A 16,275-nucleotide genomic window follows, 5' to 3' on the forward strand; every position below is an offset into this window, starting at 1 on the left:
AACAGGCCGGCCGACCGAGGGTGGGACGCGAGGACGGTGGCCGGGGACCCCCGGATTCCATTCGGAGCCGCGCGCCGCGAGCCCTGAGGGGTTAAGCAGTCAGCCGGCTGGGAAGTAGTCCCGGCCCGGCGCTCGGCCCCGCCCCTGCAGGGCGGAGGGACGCATCACGCAGGGGTGGGGAAGCCGGATCCGTGCGCAGGGTTGCTAAGGGTGAAACTTTTCATTGACTTTGCTCACTTCGAGCAGGGGCGCGGGAAGGTGTGGGTCGTCGGCGGAGAGAAGCGAGTGGCTCGGGCGACGCGGGGCCACAAGGGCAAGACCGTCCGCCGGCCACAGCCGGGACCGTCTTCCGCCCCGCGGCACGAGCAACCCTCCGGTCCTCCATCCCCGCGCCGTCGCCGCTGGCCGGCCCGCCCGCCCTCTGTCCCCCGCCGCTGAGCCCGACCTCCAAAAAGCTGAAAGAATTATTATTGAGAGTCATAGCCCATACCCCCCTCACTCGCTCCCCCATCCTCAACGAAGAAAAGGACACATCGGCTTCCGGGAAGGGAGAGCGACCTCCGCCTCGCGCCCAGGACCACCCTGGAGGAAGAAGCCGCCCCGCGGCCGGCACACCGCCCCGCCGCCGCGGAGATCCGAGTGAGTGAGTGGGGGGCGTGCGGGCGGGGGGCCCCCCCGAGACCCAACAGGCCCGACGCCTTCCCCCACCCCCGCCCCACTCCCGCTCTCCGCTTTGGTGGACGCTCCACGTTGCTGTCACCCCCCCCCCTTACACCTGGCCAACATTTTCCTTTCCCCTTCCACCTCCCCACTGGACCCCACCTTTGCCCCGTGCTCTTCTTTCCCTCACGTTTGCTCTCATACTGGGGTATCCCAGAGCCCCTTTCTTTCCCTGTTCCAAGTGTGGCCACCTCCTGGGTGCGGTGCATTTCCTCCCTTTTCCCTCCGTTCTTCATATCCTAGAGAGTCGCTAGATTTTCCTCGTTCCCCGCGAAAACATAACTCCCACCACCATTAAATAAAATCAGAAGAAGGAAGGGGATCCAGGCCTTGTTTTTCTGCTTTTCCCGTTTGCGGGGAAGGAGGGTGGTAATAATTAATAGGGTTTATTTTTGGCCCTGTGGAGCCTGAGGGATGGAGGGGGGACACCCCCCTTTTGGACCGGTCAGTGGTGACTGTCCTCTGGCCGCCGAGCCAGAATTTACCATTTGGCTTGAGCTCTTTATCCTCGTTAGTGTTTTAAGGGAAAACTGGGCGGAAAAAAGTACCCTTACAGCAGTATCAGTGAGTGGATTCTGGGTGACCCTGGTGAGGTGCCTGGGAGGAAGAGCCTTACTCCTAAGCTCCTGTCCAGAGGATGGACTGTGCCCTTGACCAGAAAGGGAGGGGGAGGAGGAGGGAACAGAGAGAGGAGGGGCAGCTGGCAGCCCTTTCCCACCCCCTAGAGGAACCAGAACCCCACACAGTAGGCGTCAACTCGTGGGCTAGCCGAGGGGGGTCCCGGGTGTCTGCTCAGTATCTAACCTTTCTTCTTCCTACCCACCCTACCCTGGGAGTGGGTCCCTCATCTTTGATTTAACAGCAGAAAAACACCCCTATTGCTTTCTTGGGTGCCTGCCCCCATCCCCCTCTTAAGCGGAGGGGGAGAGAAGCTTGTGTGGGAGGAAGGATTAGGGAGGTTTAACACCCTGCAGGGGAGCTTTGCCGAGGATCTGGTAAGTCTGGTCAATAGAGCAGGCCTTGCAGTGGGAGGAGACTCACAAACAATTTTAAGTATTAGAAAATGTTGTCAGATGTACAGTTTTTCCTTCCCTGCCCGGGAACTCTTTCCCATTACCTAGCCGGGTCTGGTTACTCGGACTTGGATTAGAAGAGGGGTGAGGCTTGGGCCCTGCTGGCGTCGGGCCTTCTGATTGTCGGCCCGGCGCCTCCCCGCAGCTTAAAACTGGGAATTTCTTTGGCCGAGAGGACGGGAGAACTGGGTTTATTCCTGCTGTTCCATTGCTGGTTGTAGGGGCTACAGCGGAGCCCGCTGGGCGTTAAGTGAAAAGGCTCTTTTCTCTTTGAATCCACCGTCCCTGCAGCAACTCCAAAGGGAAACCACCCAGCCCAAGGAATACAGATTAAGTGGCAGGGGTTTGGGGAGGGGGAGGGATGTGACTCCTATCTATCCCGGCCTACCGCCTTCACCCAGAAAAAACTCATTAGAAGCTGTTCGTTAATTCAACGGTCTTGCTAGGCAGTGAAGAGAAAGGAAGAAAGAAAAGTTCAGTTTTTCGGGAAGCCGAGACATGGATATGGTGGGCGACACAATACGGGGAGTAGGCCTTATGGGTAGAATTTATATAAAATGTATTAGGCGGTGGGCGGGGGAGGGGGGGGGGGCGCCAGTCTGCCACAGTGCGCATGTGCATCGGAAACTTTTCCTCGGTTCTACCACCCTCCGCCAGCTCCCCTTACCGGGCATGCGTAGTTCCCCGGCTGAGTCTTCGCAAAGTACGCAGGGAAGTGTAGTGTGCAGAGAAAGTAGGTCGTTTGCTCCAACCTGAGTGTGAGGTTTCTGAAGACTACAATTCCCAGAGCGCAGAGCGCACCTTTGCCCCTGGTCTCCCCGTGTATGTTGGGGTTCAGTCAAGTCTTCCTGGCTTCAGAGGAACCTGGAGAGCCCTAGAAAGGGCCCCTTTTTTTTTTTTGGCCGCCCATCGGGGTTTTGTGGGATCTTAGTTCCCGACTGGGGATGGAACCCAGGACGTCGGCAGTCAGAGCATGGAGTCCTAACCACTGGACTGCCAGGGAATTCCCAAAAGGGTCCTCTTAGTCGGAAGGAGTCTTGTAGTCAGACTTGGGTTTGCATAGTCCATGTTTCGGGGAGATGGTGTGGGACACTGGGCGGGGTGGTGCAGTCAGTTGGCACAAGTCCTGGTAGCCTTTCAACCACACCCACCCGTCTGCCTCCGGGACCAGTGTGGTGGGGCCACCCCCTGTCCCGCCAGAGCCGGGCTCCCACTGCCCAGCACCCGGTCTGTGACACCTACTGGCCTTGTCAAAATTGAGGACCCTGAGTCCTCTTTCCACACTCATTTGAATCTGGTAGTGCTTGATTGTCCTATGATTTGGATGTTAAGGCTGGAGGTGCCTGAATATTTTACAGGTGCTCAGGGTTTGGGGGCCCAGTGGGTTCCCTCACTGTCCCTCCTTTTCCCCTTTAAAACAATTTTTTCTTCCTAAAAACTGTCCTTCGAGTTTTTGTCAGAAGTTCTATGGCGTCTCCATTTACCATATCATTGACTTGCAGCCTCCTTCCAGCTTCTTTTTTCCCCCCTTTTTGACATTCTCTTGAGCACTTACTCCTTTAAAACGCAACACAGATCTGAATCCAGGATGAACTTTGTTGCTGGATGTAAAGCAAATGAAGGAGGATAAGATTCTAAATAAAAGGGGACAGAATTTTACTCTCATATTTGCAACTTTTTAATATATTGACAAAAGGTAGATTTTGCTGTTGTTAAGCATTTAGCTTTTTTTTTTCTTTTTGCCACATTTCTGGCCTTTTGTGCCTGAGTCAGGGTTGGAGAAAGTCTTTGAGTCCTCTCCTGCGACTTAACTTGAATCTACTTGTTCCTTTTATTGAAGGGTGGTTATTTTTAAGCTATCTAATTTTACCACATTGTATGAATATTTAATATATAAGCTCTAGAATTTGTCCAATAGCCTTAAAAAAATGAACAAACTGATGTGAGTGGTCACTCCTATCTTTAGTTAAAGACAGCACCAGTGCTTTAATCCTCTGTTCCGTAAGCTTCTTGAAGTCAAAATTAGAGCCTGAGCTGCTAGAGCAGAAAATCTCATTCTGGTTGTCCGGCGATTTTGTAAGGTTCCACCTCACAGCCATCTGGCCTGGCCTGTTCTCCAGTTGAAGAAGTGAAGGTGGCATTATCTACTTCTGATTTGTGCAGCAGCAGCACTGAGGTATAAATTGGTGTGCCGCTTTTTTTAAAAAATAAATTTATTTATTACTTATTTATTTTTGGCTGCGTTGGGTCTTCGTTGCTGCACGCAGGCTTTCTCTAGTTGCGGCGAGCGGGGACTACTCTTCGTTGCAGTGTGTGGGCTTCTCATTGCGGTGGCTTCTCTCGTTGTGGAGCACAGGCTCTAGGCTCATGGGCTTCAGTAGTTGTGGCACGCAGGCTCAGTATTTGAGGCTTGTGGGCTCTAGAGTGCAGGCTCAGTAGTTGTGGTGCATGGGCTTAGTTGCTCCGTGGCATGTGAGATCTTCCCGGACCAGGGCTCGAACCCATATCCCGTGCATTGGCAGGCGGATCCTCAACCACTGCACCACCAGGGAAGCCCCTGGCGTGCAGCTTTAGTTGCTAATGCTGCAGAAAATGGTTAGCTAGGCAGGGCTGATGACAGTGATTCTATTGTATTTTGGGGTGGGAGGCTTATTTCCCAATGACTTTGGCCTGCATTTAAAATGCTCCCATTTTGAGGCTGAACTGTTCAGGGGAGGTGATTTAGAAGGCAGTTACGCAGCAGAGTTTGAGAAGGCATAGCAGGGTGCAGGAGCCCTTTGGACTGTGTAACATGCCAAGAGGCCATGTGGTGCCTTGGGAGAAGGGTCATATGTCATGTTCAAGTTCTACTTTTCAAAAATACTTTGAAGACACTGTATTTAACTCCAGGCCCGTTCTCGGGAACCAGTGCCAGCTTTCTTTACAGCTTTTTAGTCTCCTGTGTGTTGGACACTTCTAGTGGGCCACTGTGGCCCTTACAGACCTTTGTTCCTGAGGGGAGGCCCATGGTCCTGGTAGCTATCTTTGCATCTGATGATGAATCCAATCCTCATAAACAGAAAGCTCCTTATCTTTATCATTCTTCTTCTCTTTAAACCTAGAAGGACCCTGGAATTGATCTTTGGCCACCAGGAATAGACATGTGAAAACACGTGGAGATTGTCTGTATTCGAGGCTGGGATAGATGGGGGAGAAAAGAGTCATCTGAATCCTGAGCCTCCCTGTGGAGGGCTCAGGAGAGGCCATGCTCGTGGCACTTCTTTTGATGCCCCACGTGACCCTTTGTCTACTCAGACGTGAAGTGAGGGTGGGGCTAGACATGGCCAGTGTCATCAGATACTCCACATTAACCCAGTGCAGTTTTCTCTGATACTCACCCCGGAGAGCTTTGCCTGAGGGTTCTGTCCTTAAAACGCCCTGGGGAGCCATGGTCCCAGGCCTTAGAATTACAGTGTAGCCAGTTGGGTCAGGTGTTCAGAAAGCTCAAGATCCTCAAGCCTAGAATTAGCACCTGGATACTGTGTGCTGGACCCAGAAGGGATTTTAATCAAAATCCAGCTCCAGGGACAAAAGATGCCCTTGACGGATAGTGGATCAGTCCTGTCTCTGTGCTGAGCTCAGCAGCACATTCTCACCCAGATGTGTGGTTAGGAACATGTTCTGGCTCTGTCGGCCCTCCAAGATGGCCCTTTGCAGTTCAGTTCTGCCATGGCATGAGCCTGGATCTGCCCTTTTGAAGAAAGTGAGGCAATTAGGATCCCTGGCTCTCAGGACCTCACAGATCATCTTCCTGAGAAATGAGGCTGGCCCAGACCTCAGGAATAAACCTTTTTGACCTCTGTGGATCTGGCTGTGAGAGAATCCCAAAATAACAAGCTGAGTGTTTATGTTGGGCTGCCTCCTCTCCAGGGATCTCCAAACACGTGATAAGTCTGGTCTTGTGCCAAGGACAGGTGGTCAGACAGTCCCTGGGAGACTGAGTGATGATGGGTCCCCAGCTGGAGGCTGTAGGGTGATGGAAAATTTCTTCTCTCTGCCCGCCTCATCACCTACACTCTAGCCAGAAACTATAGAGATTTCCCTCAGGCCATACCAGTACTGCTCTTAAGGCTTTGTTGGCCTACAGGGCCCGCTTCCCTCTCCTTTCCTCTGCTTCCCTAGGGCAGCCCCTAGTCAGTAGTTTCCTTGTTGGTCCATGCCTCTGATTGTGATAGGTCTTGACTTTTTCCTGGGGATCATGCCCCAGTCTCCATTCTTGGAGGCTGTCTGGATGGAAATGCTCATGTTGGTTACACTGTCCTGCAAAAGAATCAGCTCTGCAAACCCAGAGTGAGCCAGAGCACACGCATACCCAGGGAGCTCAGGATAACAAATTGGATGTGATTGGAGTCCCGGCCTCCCGTGAAAAGTTGGCAGTGCTGCTTCCTGTTCAGTGACCTGTATCCCTTTCCATTTAAGGGGTTGAAACTAAAGATTTTAAACTCCTGTCTTGGCCTGTGACAGTTTGGGAGTGGGACTTCACCGAGATATTGCAGAGACAAGTTAGCAAGAGCCTTCCATTCTCCATCTGATTTAGGAACTCAGTTTTTTTGGTGTCACTCATAAAGTGACCTGAATTCTCAAAATAGTGGAAACCACAGTACCCCTATTTCTTTAGAAGTACTTAAAAATACTTATCAAGTGCCGACTAAAATATCATGTTACTGATGAAACTAAGGCTCAGAAAAAAGTGACTTGCCCACAGTCACACATACAAACCTGTCACTAGGGGAGCAGAACTGGAACCCTGAGGCTATGTGATCCAAACTTGGTGCTTTTCTGTCTGATCCCCGCTGGCTTTCTGCATATCTACTCATGAAGCCTTTCTTTCTCATTTTTCAGCGTTGTCTGGAGCCCAAGCCTGCCCACCTTACATCTCCTACCACTGTCCTTGGCTTGTGCACGTGCCTGTGCTGATTCTCTGCCTGGGAGAGGACGATGCAGCTGGAGATCAAAGTGGCCCTGAACTTCATCATTTCCTACCTGTACAACAAGCTGCCCCGGCGCCGGGCAGACCTGTTTGGTGAAGAGCTAGAGCGACTCTTGAAAAAGAAATATGAAGGCCACTGGTACCCTGACAAGCCACTGAAGGGCTCTGGCTTCCGCTGTGTCCACATCGGGGAGATAGTAGACCCCGTGGTGGAGCTGGCCGCCAAGCGGAGCGGGCTGGCGGTGGAGGATGTGCGGGCCAACGTGCCCGGGGAGCTGAGCGTCTGGATCGACCCTTTCGAGGTGTCCTACCAGATCGGTGAGAAGGGGGCTGTGAAAGTGCTCTACCTGGATGACAGCGAGGGCTGTGTCGCCCCAGAGCTGGACAAGGAGATCAAGAGCAGCTTCAATCCCGATGCCCAGGTGTTTGTGCCCATCGGCAGCCAGGACAGCTCCCTGTCCAACTCCCCGTCACCGTCCTTTGGCCAGTCACCCAGCCCCACCTTCATGCCCCGCTCCGCTCAGCCCATCACTTTTACCACCGCCTCCTTCGCAGCCACCAAGTTTGGCTCCACCAAGATGAAGAAGGGGGGCGGGGCAGCGGGTGGGGGGGCCGGGGGCGGGGCAAGTGGCCAGCAGATCCCCCAGCAGCAGCCCCGCATGGCCCGCTCTCCCACCAACAGCCTGCTGAAGCAGAAGAGCCTCTCTCTGTCTCTGCATTCACTGAACTTCATCGCCACCAACCCGGCCCCTCAGTCCCAGCTCTCACCCAATGCCAAGGAATTTGTGTACAACGGCGGTGGCTCTCCCAGCCTCTTCTGTGATGGGGCCGATGGCCAGGGCAGTGGCACCCCGGCCCCCTTCGGGGGCGGTGGGGCTGGCACCTGCAACAGCAGCAGCTTCGACATGGCCCAGGTATTTGGAGGTGGTGCCAACAGCCTCTTCTTGGAGAAGGCGCCCTTCGTGGAAGGCCTCAGCTACAACCTGAACACCATGCAGTATCCCAGCCAGCCATTTCAGCCCGTTGTGCTGGCCAACTGACCGCCCACCTGCCCGTGGGGCCAGGAGCACCCAAGACCACAGAAAAGAGAAAGGAAAGGAAAGGCCAAAAAAAAGAGGAAAAGAAAAATACACAAAAATATTTCCAATTTTCTCACTCTAACTTCTAGAAACAAGATCCAGCCCAGGCATGGAGTGGGAGGGGGCTCCTGAAGCACCGAATCGTGCTTAGCTCAGCCCCCTGCTGTTCTCCTGCCTGCCTCTGATTTATTCGGTTGGTTTGGGTTTTATATTTCTTTTTCTTATTTTCTTTTTTACATGTAGTTTTCTATATAACATCTTTAATTAGTGGCTTCCTGTGCTAAGAATGGTCCAGATGTGAATTGCTGCTCCCTGCTCCCTCCCTCCCTCCCTCCCTCCCTCTCCCTCTCCCTCTCCCTCTCCCTCTCCCTCTCTCTCTCTCTCTCTCTCTCTCTTCCTCCCTCCTTCACACGCCTGGTTTAGGGTTGGTGTGTCCCAGCTCACAGGGAAGGAAGAACCGCGGCTGGGGCCTGGCCCTCTTCAGAATAGGGAGAGACTGCCCCGTGTCACTGCCTTCATCACCCAGCTGTCCTCTCACTCAAAGCCATCCAACCTCAGCAGGCCTTCTCGGGCCCTGCCACCCAGATAGGTCTGACTCCAGCCCCCGCTTTCTCTCAGGCCTGGGCCCTAGGGAGCTGCCAGCTGGCCACTTGACACCCTCCCCCTAGAGCTGAAGTTTGTGACTCCAGGGAGGTTAGCACTGTCTGGTATCCCTTTCACCTCTGTCCTGTTGCCCCGTGCCACCATTCCCACCTGGCCCAGACCATCACCGAGGCCCTGGAGACCCAGCCATTGGCACATGTGGCCTCTCTCATGTAGCCCCTTCTTTCCTGGGCCTGAGTTCGTGGGTAGGGAGGTGGGGTGAGTGCAGGTGTGCTTGTGCATGCGTGCGTGCGTGCGTGATTTGCTCTCCTGTTTTAAAGGATTCCGAGCCATGTGAAACTTCCCCTCTGGGTGTGATTCCGGGTTGCAGCAAGTGTTTATTTACGTGTGAGGGTGAGGAATGCACTGGGGGTGGGTTGTCAGTCCTTTTGTGGGGTGCTTCACGTGGTGGCGCAAGACTGGCTGAACCTGACGCTCCCAGAGGAAAGCACTGCAGAAGGAACTGGTTTCCAGACTGCGGAGGGATCTGCACTTTCGTTTGTTTTTGACCAAAAAAAAAAAAAAAAAAAAAAAAAAGGTTAGCAGTGAGGGGCTGAGGGAATACGCAGCCTCTGATACCTAAGAGAAGTCCCTGGACTCGGACCCTCCTATTGTGTGACCTTAGCCCTGGGGTGGGAAACGCTTACCTGAGCGCCCTGGTGCGGGGTGGGGGGGAGTTTTGGGTCAGTGCCTGGAGTGGGCAGTCCGAAGCCTTGAGTTGAGACTTTGGTCTTTTGGCTGTAGATGTTGCTTTAATACATTCTTTCCCTGCCTGCTTGAGAACCTCTTGCCATCCCCTCACTGCCTGACCCAGGCCCACTGGGCCCAATGCTGATCTCAAGCAGGCTGGGCTGGACAGGCGCTTGGCCACGGCAGGTGGTGTGTCTGGATTCTTGAAGAGCCCTCCCCACCTCTGCTGGAGAGAATTTACCTTGACCCAACCCTAGTGGGCTAGCTTCCACGCCATGACGCTTTGGCAAGTGGGCACGTAGCATCAGGGCCCCCGTCACCAGAAAGTACCAAAGCCTTTGGCACCCCACCCTCTCCTCCCCAGCGACCCTAAGTGGGCAACTGCTGTGGCAGCAGGTCCGGCCCAGACGGACACTGCCAGCTGGCCTCCTCTCCCTGCAGTGGGCACCAGCTCTACCTCCCCCGCGCAGGGCAATGCCCTGGCTCCTCGGCCCGGCACCGTCTGTCCGCCCTAGACTTCTCAGGGGCCGGCCCCGTCTGGGCCACCCTCTCCCGAGCCCTCAGCTCCCGCACAGGTGACAGGCCCAGGCTGCTCTCTGGGAAAGGTTGGATGCTGCCTTATGCCCCCTTCCCGGCCCCTCTTCCCCCACTCATGCACACAGGCACCCACCACACCCTGGGCGGCTTGTTCCTCACCACATACAGGGAGGGGGAGACCAACCCCTTAGTGTCTTTTGAAATACGAAGAAAAATGTGTGACCAGGAGCATGTCTCCTGTGCTGGGCTCTTGGGCCCACTTCAGTCTGTCTGTCTCAAATCTAGGCGTTTTTGCTTCAACTTTTTTTTTTAAGAAAACAAAACAAAAATCTGCACTAATTTACCTGGTTTCGTAGGAAAACTTTTTTTTTATTTTTTACATTTTTTGGTGTCCGTTTGTATTGAATAATTTGCTACATTTGTAAAATGTAAGAGGTATATATAATATATGTATATTTCTAACGTAAAAGTAATTTTTTTCTTTTCAAGATTTTTTCTTAAGAGGAGAGAAAGATATTTTTTCAGGAAAAACAAACTTTAAAATAAAAAAAGAGGAGAATAAAACCTATTTCTCCCCTTTCCCCATCCTCTCTCTGTCTACCCCTCTTTCCCAGGAACAAGTCAAAAGGTGGATCGTCTTGTAAAGAAAGTAAACTTTTAGTCCAGAATGATGTCTTTTTTCCAATGCAGTGAGCTGTAGGTTCTCTAGTTTGACCCCTGGGGATGGGAAGGGGGGGCACTGAGGAGCTCGGGGGAGCAGGGTAATGAATTTGTTTTCTTTAGTGAAGGAGGAATACAATCAAGCGTTTTGTATTCAGAATGTTGTGCAATATTTTGGAATGGAACATTGGTGTGTTTAGAGATTTAGTTTAAAAACAAAACAAAAAGATTGATCAAATCTGTACAGTTTATATTGTTCCAGATTTTTTTAAGTTTGTATTAAAAGCATGATATATAATAACCTTCTGCTTGCTCCCTGCTTGTTTTGTTTCTGGGGCCCCTTTTGGGATAGGGAGAGTTGGAGTGACCCAGCCCCCGTTAACTTCACGAAACGATTGGTCATCCTCACCTGACCCCTGGGTGGGCACAGTGTCACAGGCCCCTTTTACCTCTCCCCTCGGCACAGGACACTTCCAGGTGCCCACTCCCACGGGGCCTTTTCCACACGGAAGCAGGTTCCACGAGGTTGTGAACGGCCCCCGCTCCCTCTGCTGACAGGTGGCGAGAACAGGACACACCTCTCCATGGAATCGCAGCCAGGGAGGGATCAGCCTCCAGCCTGCTCTCCGTCTGGTATTTGGCCATCAGAGACCACTAGACCCTCAGGAGTGGGCAAGGGTGAGAAGAGCCTACCTAGGTCAGGTTCCGTCCAAAAACCTGGTGCTTAGATTCTCGACCCTTCTCTTGGCAATTCTGGAGCTGTTTCAGGGGTGACGTGGCCTGCCTGAGCCCGGGGCTAGGGAGGAAATCAGCGTCTCCTCCCTCTTCCTTGGTACCTGGTGCCCCCTCCCCAGCAGTGATGTACATCAGCCTCGCAAGGCCCACGGGTTGAAGATGTCAGCTAGGTATTTGTTGAATCTTATTTTACCCTCACAACAACCTGGTGATAACAGGTATTATCTTCATGGTACAACTGAGAAATGGGCTCCAAGTTAGATTACCTGCAAAATTCATAAAACTAGTAAGTGGGGAAGCTGAGATTTTGCCCCATGTGTGACCTTTTCATGTATAAAACTGTGGTAACTGCTATGGAAGAGTGCCACTGGGGTGGGGGGCTGCAACTGGGTATGGGAGAGGTGACAGGCCTGGGGGATGCCACCTCCATCCAGGCTGGAGCAGGGGGCAAGCAGCTCTTCTGGGGCATAAAAGGACCGGCATTTCCTCAGGCCCCTCACCCCCCAAACAGGCCAACACCAATCCCTCCCCACCCAAGTGTGTGAACTGGGCCTAGAAGCTCTTGGGCCAGACATCCCACATCTGCACAAGGTCCCAGGAGCCCTTGATGTCTGGCCCCTCCATGGGCCGCTTCCTCCAACAGAGCCTGTCGCGGAGACAGAGGCCCCAGTCCAGGATGCCCAGGCCCTGGCAGAGGTCTCCCTTTCCTCTGCCCTGGCAGGGAGAAGCCCAGCCTGTCTCAGTGTCCCTATGCACAGGTTGCCCATTGCCTGTGGGCCCCAGGTCCCCTCACATACTCATTCTATTTATGTTAATATAAATAAAACACCTAGCACAGGTTCTACTAGAGTAGGGGCCCATACCCACTCCCACTCACCCATACCCACTCACTCATTCCCACTCCCTGTGCACGTGCCAGGGAGCCGACAGGCCTGGGGGAGGCTCAGCTCAGGTGCCGAGATCGCCCTCCCGGCCAGCCCCTCCAGCTGAAAGAACAGAGAGTCCAGGTTTGAACAAACCTCCAAATTCTCCATGGCTCAGGCACAGAAATGATTCATTTGTACGTTCTTGCCTCCATTTATTCACCAATTGCTGGCTCTGAAAAGGTGCAGCGGGAGACCTGGGGGTAAGGGGAGAAAGAACATTCTGGTAGACTCAGAGTTTCTTGGAAAAAAGGCTCATTTATTCATGAACACTCCATGAGCACCCACTGCCTGCCCTGGGAGCACAGGTGGGACAGCAGTTACAGGAGAGGTGTACACAGGGGGCCTGGGAGCCCAGGGATCAGGAGGTGAAGAAGAGCCAGGAAGGAGAAAAGCAAGACCAAGTCCCCTCCCCAGGGAACGTGTCAGGAGGGCGCCCATCAGGGAACAGTCTAGACTCTGCTCCCTGAGAAAACAAGGATTCCAATCCCAGCCCTGCCACTCCTGAGCTGGGTGACCTCAAGCAACCACTCCACCTACTCAGGCATCTCAGTTCCCTCACCTCTAAAGTGGGTATAATAATTACACCTACTTGTGAAGATTAAATGAAACAGTGAGTGGAAAATGCTGAGCACCGTAGCTGGCCCAGAATAAATGACAAATACCATTTCATCATCAGGGCCATAATCATTCATCCTCAAACACCAGCAGCCAACCCAGTCCAGGATGCTTCCTTGAATCAGCAAACAGGTCGAAACCCAACCCTGCCAACAGCAGGACCAGGCTGGGGTGGAAAAGGAAACTCCATTCTCGAAGCAGACACTAGGCTGGTCCCCAGTCTGCCCTCTGCAAGAGTGGGAAGCTGCTTGTCCCCCAGCAAGGCAGCATCCTGGGACGTATACTAATCACCCTCAAAATAGTTTCTCCTGGAGAACAGATGGGTGGGTAGGGGTGAGTCATGGTGGCAGGAGAACCCTGCTCCATTCATCACTGCTTGCCTGAGTCAGCGTCCGCCCTTGGGCCAAGGGGATGCCACTGTCTGGTCCCCTCACTGCCACCTCCCCCAAGTGAGTCATGGGGTGGAGGGGCACACTCTTGCCCTCCCTCCTCCTTTCCCTGGGTCTGGCCACTTCAGCCAAGTACTGAGTGGGCAGGGCCTAAGGACAGGCTGGGACCAGCCAGGAAGTCTCTAAGGCCCTGGGCGACAGGAACCTGCTGATTTACTGGGTTTTAATTTGGGGAATTTCACTGCCAGCGAGAGAAGTGGGTCCTCACAGCTGCCGACTCTGTGTAACCTCAAATATCTCTCTCCCCTCTTTTTTTTTTTTTTTTTTTTTTGCGGTACGCGGGCCTCTCACTGTTGTGGCCTCTCCCGTTGTGGAGCACAGGCTCCGGACGCACAGGCCCAGCGGCCGTGGCTCACGGGCCCAGCCGCTCCGCGGCATGTGGGATCTTCCCAGACCGGGGCACGAACCCGTGTCCCCTGCATCGGCAGGCAGACTCTCAACTAACTGCGCCACCAGGGAAGCCCCCTCTCTCTCCCCTCTTGACATCTGTCCCATTTGTACAAGAGGCAGTGAGGCTAGGCACCTGTCCAGCTAGGCCATTTGGGCTGGTGCCTGGGTCAGCACCTCTTCCTGCCCCACTGGCTCCTGAGCCCTGGTGAGGGCCCTGGAGGACCCTGTGCTGTGGCACCTTCCCCAGGGAGGGGAGAAAAGAGTGATGGGCTGATCGCTGGGTGCGACCATAGGGCTACCAGCCGAGACCCCCGCAGGCATGAGGACCTGATCAGAATACTGTTGACCTGTGGCAGGGTTGGTGAGGCCAAGCAGGAGAAGAGGCCTGGTCCCGCCACCTGGACATCTGGGTCCTGAGGCTGGCTCTGACCTAACTGACTCTAGTAAATTACTCAACATTCAACGTTTACCATTCAACATGGAGGCCCCATAAGTGCTGGACACTGTTCCAGGCATCTTCCTGAAGTGATGCTCTAGGAACCACAAACAAATAAGTGAAGAATTTGTCAGATGGTGAGGATGTTCCACTAAAACAATCAAAACTGGTGATGGGGGCTTCCCTGGTGGCACAGCAGTTGAGAGTCTGCCTGCTGATGCAGGGGACATGGGTTCGTGCCCCAGTCCGGGAAGATCCCACATGCCGTGGAGCGGCTGGGCCCGTGAGCCATGGTCGCTGAGCCTGCGCGTCCGGAGCCTGTGCTCTGCAACGGGAGAGGCCACAGCAGTGAGGGGCCCACGTACAGCAAAAAAAAAAAAAAAAACAGAGAGAGAGACAGGCAAGCAGCACAAGATGAGGTGGAAGAAGTCCTCAAGGCCACATCATGGGCCCCACAGCCCAGATGGCAAGCTGGGATCTAAGCTCCAATGTGAGAGTTAAGTCTCTCATGCCCAGGTTGCCGCATCTGTGGCTAGGAGCAGAGATAGTGAGAGTTCCCTCACACATTCAATCAGCAAACCTCCCCCAGAGCCCCTCCTCTGTGCGAGGTCCTGACCTGGACCCTGGGCACGGGCCTGCTGGAGGATAGGGAGACTTCTAGTGGTAGAAAAGTGGAGTGGAAGACAGACCCAGGTCATTATGACTTCAACACCTTGATCAGATCCACGGTAGAAGGAAGGTCAGCGAGCCGCGGGAGGCACCTATCCAGCCCCGGAAGGCTCTTCGGAGGGTTGATAGAAGCTCCTGGGGTAGGAGCTATGGTCCAGTACACATGCCAAGTACTTCAGGCTGGGCTGGTACGATGGCACCTGGACTCTACACTGAGGGGCTCCAGGCGGTGGGCACGGAGATGGGAAAAGAAACAAGACTCCTGAGCGGAGGAGCGAGGGGGTAAAGCCATGGGCACAGCAAGTGCAGATGACCCCCTTCACGGAGCCACAGAGATATCCAGAGGGCAGAAATGTAAAACTAAAACTATAAAATGTTTAAAAGAAAACAAAAGAGGGTTTCCCTGGTGGTCCCGTGGTTAAGATGCAGTGCTCCCACTTCAGGGGGTGCGGGTTCGATCCTTGGTCTGGGAACTAAAGTCCTGCATGCTGCACAGCCAAAAAATAGAAGAAAAAAAAACAACAACAAGAGAAAATATTTGTGATCTTTAGTTATGCAAAGATTTCTTAGATATGACTTCAAAAGAATGATCCAGGGCTTCCCTGGTGGCGCAGTGGTTGAGAGTCCGCCTTCCGATGCAGGGGACGCGGGTTCGTGCCCCGGTCAGGGAAGATCCCACATGCCGCGGAGCGGCTGGGCCCGTGAGCCATGGCCGCTGAGCCTGCGCGTCCGGAGCCTGTGCCCCGCAACGGGAGAGGCCACAACAGTGAGAGGCCCGCGTAACGCAAAAAAAAAAAAAAAAAAAAAAAAAAAAAAAAAAAAAAAAAGAATGATCCATAAAAGAAAAGACTGATAAATTGGACTTCATCAAAATTAAAAACTTCCCTTAGATACTGTTAAGAGAATAAAAAGACAAGCTATAGACTGGGAGAAAATGTAGGCAAAATACAGTCTTTGTAAAAGAGCTTTTATAGAGAATCTATGAAGAACTTTCAAAACTCAATTATACCATTTTACAGTGTATACAAATATCAAATCACTACACTGTACACCTGAAACTAATATAATTTTGAAAGTCAGTTATATCTCGGGACTTCCCTTGTGGTCCAGTGGTAAAGAATCTGCCTTACAATGTAGGTTCAATCCCTGGTCAGGGAACGAAGATCCCACATGTCCCGGGGCAACTAAGCCCACGTGCTACAACTACTGAGCTCTTGTGCCTCAACTGGAGAGCCTGTGTGCGGCAAACTACAGAGTCCACATGCTCTGGAACCTGTGCACCACAACGACAGAGCTCATGCGCCCTGGGGCCTGCATGCCACAACTAGAGAAGAGAAAACTCAAACACCACAACTAGAGAGAAGCCCGTGCGCCACAACGAAAGATCCCGCATGCCTCAACAAAGATCCCACATGCTGCAACTAAGCCCCGATGCAGCCAAAAATAAATAAAATAAATAAATAAATCATAAAAAAGTCAGTTATATCTCAATTTTTTTAAATCCTCAATTATAAGAAAACAAGCAGCACATCCCTGGTGGCACAGTGGTTAAGAATCTGCCTGCCAATGCAAGGAACATAGGTTCGAGCCCTGGCCCGGGAAGATCCCACATGCCGCAGAGCAACTAAGCCCGTGTGCCACAACTACTGAGCCTGCACTCTAGAGCCCGCGAGCCACAACTACTG

The 16,275-nt window shown here is 53.1% G+C and overlaps 1 protein-coding gene across 2 annotated transcripts; it reads left to right on the forward strand.

Annotated features, from left to right (window-relative positions):
* The first annotated feature begins 213 nt into the window (after positions 1 to 213).
* TOB2 (transducer of ERBB2, 2) lies at positions 214 to 10,654 on the forward strand. 2 transcript variants are annotated; one of them, XM_060113498.1, is made up of 2 exons: positions 214 to 643; positions 6,675 to 10,654. In XM_060113498.1, the coding sequence occupies exon 2, from the start codon at positions 6,771 to 6,773 to the stop codon at positions 7,800 to 7,802; it is 1,032 nt and encodes a 343-aa protein (XP_059969481.1). In that variant the 5' UTR covers positions 214 to 643; positions 6,675 to 6,770; the 3' UTR covers positions 7,803 to 10,654. The 2 variants fall into 2 exon arrangements, with proteins under 2 accessions (XP_059969481.1, XP_059969480.1); XM_060113497.1 differs by having other exon boundaries at positions 217 to 639.
* The last annotated feature ends 5,621 nt before the right edge of the window (positions 10,655 to 16,275 follow it).

The sequence above is a fragment of the Mesoplodon densirostris genome, chromosome 11, assembly GCF_025265405.1.
Source record: "Mesoplodon densirostris isolate mMesDen1 chromosome 11, mMesDen1 primary haplotype, whole genome shotgun sequence".
Taxonomy (NCBI): domain Eukaryota; kingdom Metazoa; phylum Chordata; class Mammalia; order Artiodactyla; family Ziphiidae; genus Mesoplodon; species Mesoplodon densirostris.

What these genes read in the sequence shown, in the direction of transcription:
- TOB2 (XM_060113498.1), top strand. Translation starts at nt 6,771, where the DNA reads ATGCAGCTGGAGATCAAAGTGGCCCTGAACTTCATCATTTCCTACCTG.